The sequence below is a fragment of the Cupressus sempervirens genome, chromosome 6, assembly GCF_028749045.1.
Source record: "Cupressus sempervirens isolate cs-2001-9-10 chromosome 6, ASM2874904v1, whole genome shotgun sequence".
Taxonomy (NCBI): Eukaryota; Viridiplantae; Streptophyta; class Pinopsida; order Cupressales; family Cupressaceae; genus Cupressus; species Cupressus sempervirens.
This window is the reverse complement of record NC_143123.1, coordinates 383,021,416-383,026,105: the sequence shown is the minus strand read 5'-3', so window position 1 is coordinate 383,026,105 and position 4,690 is coordinate 383,021,416. Positions and strand designations below refer to the sequence as shown.

Below are 4,690 nucleotides of genomic sequence, written 5' to 3'. Positions count from 1 at the left end.
TGAAGGCATTCCATTAAAAGTAGCCAAAGTTCCAGGTACTTTAAAGTTATTATTATTCTATAGTGATATAATAGTAATGTAGTTTTTGATCACTCTTCATCGACTAATGATCCCATGATTGTTTTGTAGGGAATGATCTTTTTTGGAGAAAACTTGGTGATGAGTGTTTGCGAATATTTGGGCCCACCATGTGTACCTAGTGGAACATCATATCCTAACTAAAACCCCACACCACTATTTTGATTTCATATCATTGCTATAATAGTTTTCCTTTTCATCCATTTCTTGAACTATATTAAAGGTAGCTTCACTTCATTTATGAGTCTAACATGTTTTTTTTTACTTAAAAGGTGGAATCACCAACGCAAACCGTTGAAGGATGATCTTATAGAGAGCATGACCCAACTCTTTGGACCTCGTGCATTCGAGAGAAACAAGCTCCTTGAAAAAGCTGGTTTATGTTTGAAGTATATTAGGGACCAGTACAGAAAAAATTTATGGGATAACCCTAGGTACGAGCGTTCGCCCTATGTTCCTGAGGCTGAGTGGCAGGCTCTGATTTTGGATGGAAAGTATAAAGCTGACAAGAAAAATAATATTACACCAATGGAGAGTACAGCAAGGTATGTGATACTGTTGAGAATCTAATTATGTACTAATTAACCTCCATATTTATACTATCTAACATATTTCAAACTTTTCATAGATTGCCTGACACATCAAAGGCAACAAAGGCAAGACTAGAAAAGCACGGGACACACAAGCTCGACTCTGGTGGTTTTTCGAAACTTCAAGCAAGAGTTGTAAGTATTAGTAAATGAAAAATTGTATCAAATTTTTTATATAATGTGAAGGGAAATGCTAGGACTCCCTTATTTAGCTCATCAATTATAAATAGGTCAATAGAATATAATAATAGTAGTGGATTTTCATATTCAATATAAACAATTCAACAATTGAAGTCAAGACTCTGCAATCTAGATTAGTGAAGAAAACTTGTGATTCACTAATATGACATTATTTAAAATCTCACCCTTGACTGAATTTTCCTCCAATAGTTGAGAATAGAGGAAGTGATTGAAAGAATGGGGGAATGCAGCAGCACTTGTAGCCATTTTTATTTTCAAAGAGCTGAACTAACTCTTAACCAACTTAAGAATTTGGAGAAAATATGTTGGTACAAGAAAAGCATACAAACATGCAAAATTTATATAGTAGATTGCTCCATTAAAACTGCTCGATTTTTCTCCTATTATATTGTGATGACTATAGATGATTTGTTGTTGATATTTTAACTACCCTCCATTGGTTGATGAAACAATGCAAGTAAAATTCACCATACCACGCAAAAATGCAGGGCTCAGAGTTCAGAGAGATGCCTCACAGAAGACAATAAGAGAATTGGCTTCCAACAAGGCTATAGAGCCGTGGCTGAACGACTACAAGCTGAAATTAGTGTGGAAGGTTCTAATACTGATGCATCTCAGCCACAAGTAAATAAGCTAAATGAAATTTATTTCAAATTGAATACTTTACCAATTAGTCTATTTGATGTTAAGTTCCAATATAAAGTGAGTATATCTGTTTTAAGCAAGCAATGATAACAATGCGTAGGATGTTGGAATGCAGCCTAACAATCCTTCTACACAATCTGTGGATGTCGAAGGTTCGCATGATGTGCATCCCAGTGGTGGAGGTATACATTTGCTATTAAATTTTTTATATGTAATTGTAATTGGTGTTTGGATTAAAGTAACATTTTGTATAGCAGCTGTAGAGGATCAAGGGGTCGATGTTCATGACCGTGTTGACATTGAGTCCAGACAAAATGATGTGGTCAGATCAGGTAAAGAGACACAGTTATGTTATTTAAAATAATTAAATACTTGTAACAATTATAATAAATTATTTTTAATTTAACTCTTTTATTTGATATTGCAGAGGACCCCCCTTTGCAACAACATAGGAATTTGAGATCATCAAGAACAGAGAATAGAACAACTGATGAGGGGGGAATTGATGATGACACTGATGCTCCTCTTAGAGCTTACATAGAAAAAAGAAATAGAAAGAAAAAAAAGAAATGATTGTCACTACATACCTTAATTGATAATGATTGTATTTTATGTCTCAATGAATTTAATTATGTGCTAATGAATGTTCATGAATTATGTGTTAATGTAGAATATTGATGAATGTTGCATGTTAACGAATCTAATGTGTTAATGAATGTTATCATGTGATATTGATTGAATGTTATCATGTGATATTGATTGAATGTTACATTTTATTAATGGTTGAAAGAATGAATGAATGTTAGATGTTAACGGGGAATGTAGAGTGATGTTAGGGGGAGGGGGTGGGGCCAAATGAGCTTCCACCTTCACGTGGTTGGCCCTATTTAGTAGAGAATATTAAACTATTCTCGAAACAAAGTGAAGCTCAATAAGATACTCAAATAACCACCCTACCCCAAAACACACGAATGTGTGTTAATTCTCCATATAGGTTGTGATACACTCATAAACTCCAACGCTTCATAAGAGATCACCACTCTTATATCAATTCATAGTACAATGTTTGAACTCCAATGGCTATGAAAGGACTTCATAAGTACAAGGGTTACACATATCAAGAAGGGTTAATGTCATAGTATGTAGAATGAGAGACTAGCCATATTGATAGTTTGATAAGATGGTTTGGCTCTTCCTAATGGGTTTTACAAATACCACATAATCAAATCATCTTGGATTAGCCATATTATCCGTTATTGTTGTAGTATTCTATTTTATATCACATACACTCTCTTTCACGAAAATATTTATGCATGCCCTTAATCTCCAATCGATGCATCCCATCTCTTGGTAACATTCCCTTAAGCCAATTTGTCCAACAATTTGGATATACTGTCTGTACTCCCATATTATGTTGCGATTCTAGCGTGTGTTGTGCTCCATTGGTCTTCTTTTTTATTTCACACACACTACGCACTCTTACTCATTCACACATATCCACACCTTATATTTTTCCAAGATAGAGCCTTTAAAATTTATATTTGAAATCTAAAATTATTTCCATCCCATTGATATTGATATGGGAACCCTAGAGTACTTGTATGAATGGATGTGTATTTTCATTCCCAACTCCTTGTAAATGCAAAGATGTCAGCAGTTTAGTCAACAATATAATATTGCTTTATCAATCTTATGCAATCCCTTGCAAGCAGATTAGAAGCTCCCCAAAGGACAGTAATTGCTCCCCCTGCATATTCACTACTGCTATGTCAAGGTAACTTTAAGGATTTTATAAATGAGAATTTGTGTCAATGATTAGCAATTTTATCCATTATGTTGGCACATCATAGCCACGGTCCTCTTAATTGAATGAGGTCTTATTTGTGGCATTTGTCCCACCACACAGCTCCTTTATTTGGTTCACCTAGCAGATGGGTCACCCAAAATAATTAACTTTTTAGTCTCAGTGCCTTATTAGTATCACACTTCATTATACTTCTACCTTTGTGAGATATATAATTGTTGTTTTATTCATATAAGTCATTGGATATATAAAATTTGATATGTCGTCCACAAATTATGACTTGAGATGAGGAGCTAAGAACAAAATAAATCCAGAATATTTCATTATGTGCCATCCCAATATACAGTTTTGTGGCTGTTATTGTTTTAAGTATGAGGTCGATCATCTGGTACCGAAAATGCTTGAATATTGTCTTTGTCTTCACCAAAATAAAATTCTCCATCAACATAGACAAATTGCAATTATGATCTGTAATCGTAGAGTGCTCTAAGAGGCCCTATGCATATCATTTCTACTGCATACTCCCACCGCATACTTTAGATCTTAATCTTTTCATTGCTTTTGCAGATGACATGGTAAGTAGTTTTGGTAACAATGCTTTGCATAGAAGATAGCTACTCACTGAAACTACTATGACATCTTCCTTCATCTTCATAGTTGTATAACACGTTATGTATATCATGATTCACTACGTACACAATGTTCTTCATTCCTTTCTATTGATACATATCAAGTTCTAACCCAGTAATCTTCCATCGTTGGTTCCTATTACAAAGTTGATGCTGCACAAGGTGAGTCAGAGATATAGTTATTCTAGTGGTTCAGAAGTTCTCCATCATTATTTCAGGCATGTGATTCTATTATTCTTGGGAAATGATCTATTGTTATACTAGATCTCTGATTTGTTGTCTTGATCAAGATATTTTCCCAAAAAAAGGTTGATCAGGATTTTCCCAAATTTTTCTAGAATTTTGGCCCACATTTTGTCAATAATTTTTTTCCCCTTAGCATTAGCTAGTAAGGAGGAAAATCAAACTTGTTGACTTCTTGCCTCCAAATCTGACAAGAACTCCACAAGCTCTTCATCTAAAAACACAGTGATTCTTTTCAAACGCAAATACATCACTAGCAATTCATTTTGTTTGGCCTATCACAATAAGCACAACATTTCTCCTTTCCATGTCACTATTTGTGATTGCTATTACATCACCATTGCCTATATAAGATGAGTAGAAATGGATCAATCGAGAGCACTTTATTATGAATTTAGCTTTCAAATTGCACAACACTAGTTCTTCTAAATCGTAAAAGATGGTAAACAAAACTTGTGAATCCTAATGAGCATTTTGTGCCTCCTTGAGGTACTCAAATA

At 34.3% G+C, this 4,690-nt stretch overlaps 1 protein-coding gene across 1 annotated transcript; it reads left to right on the top strand.

The window, feature by feature from the left end:
* Positions 1-390: 390 nt before the first annotated feature.
* On the top strand, positions 391-821 carry LOC149552661 (uncharacterized). The gene is made up of 2 exons (XM_089790223.1): positions 391-623; positions 707-821. The coding sequence occupies exons 1-2, from the start codon at positions 397-399 to the stop codon at positions 819-821; spliced, it is 342 nt and encodes a 113-aa protein (XP_089646349.1). The 5' UTR covers positions 391-396.
* The last annotated feature ends 3,869 nt before the right edge of the window (positions 822-4,690 follow it).

Excerpts from the sequence above, each read along its gene's own strand:
- LOC149552661 (XM_089790223.1), top strand. The coding sequence starts at position 397 with ATGACCCAACTCTTTGGACCTCGTGCATTCGAGAGAAACAAGCTCCTT. Across the intron at positions 624-706 it reads CCAATGGAGAGTACAGCAAG|ATTGCCTGACACATCAAAGG; the intron begins GTATGTGATACT and ends AACTTTTCATAG.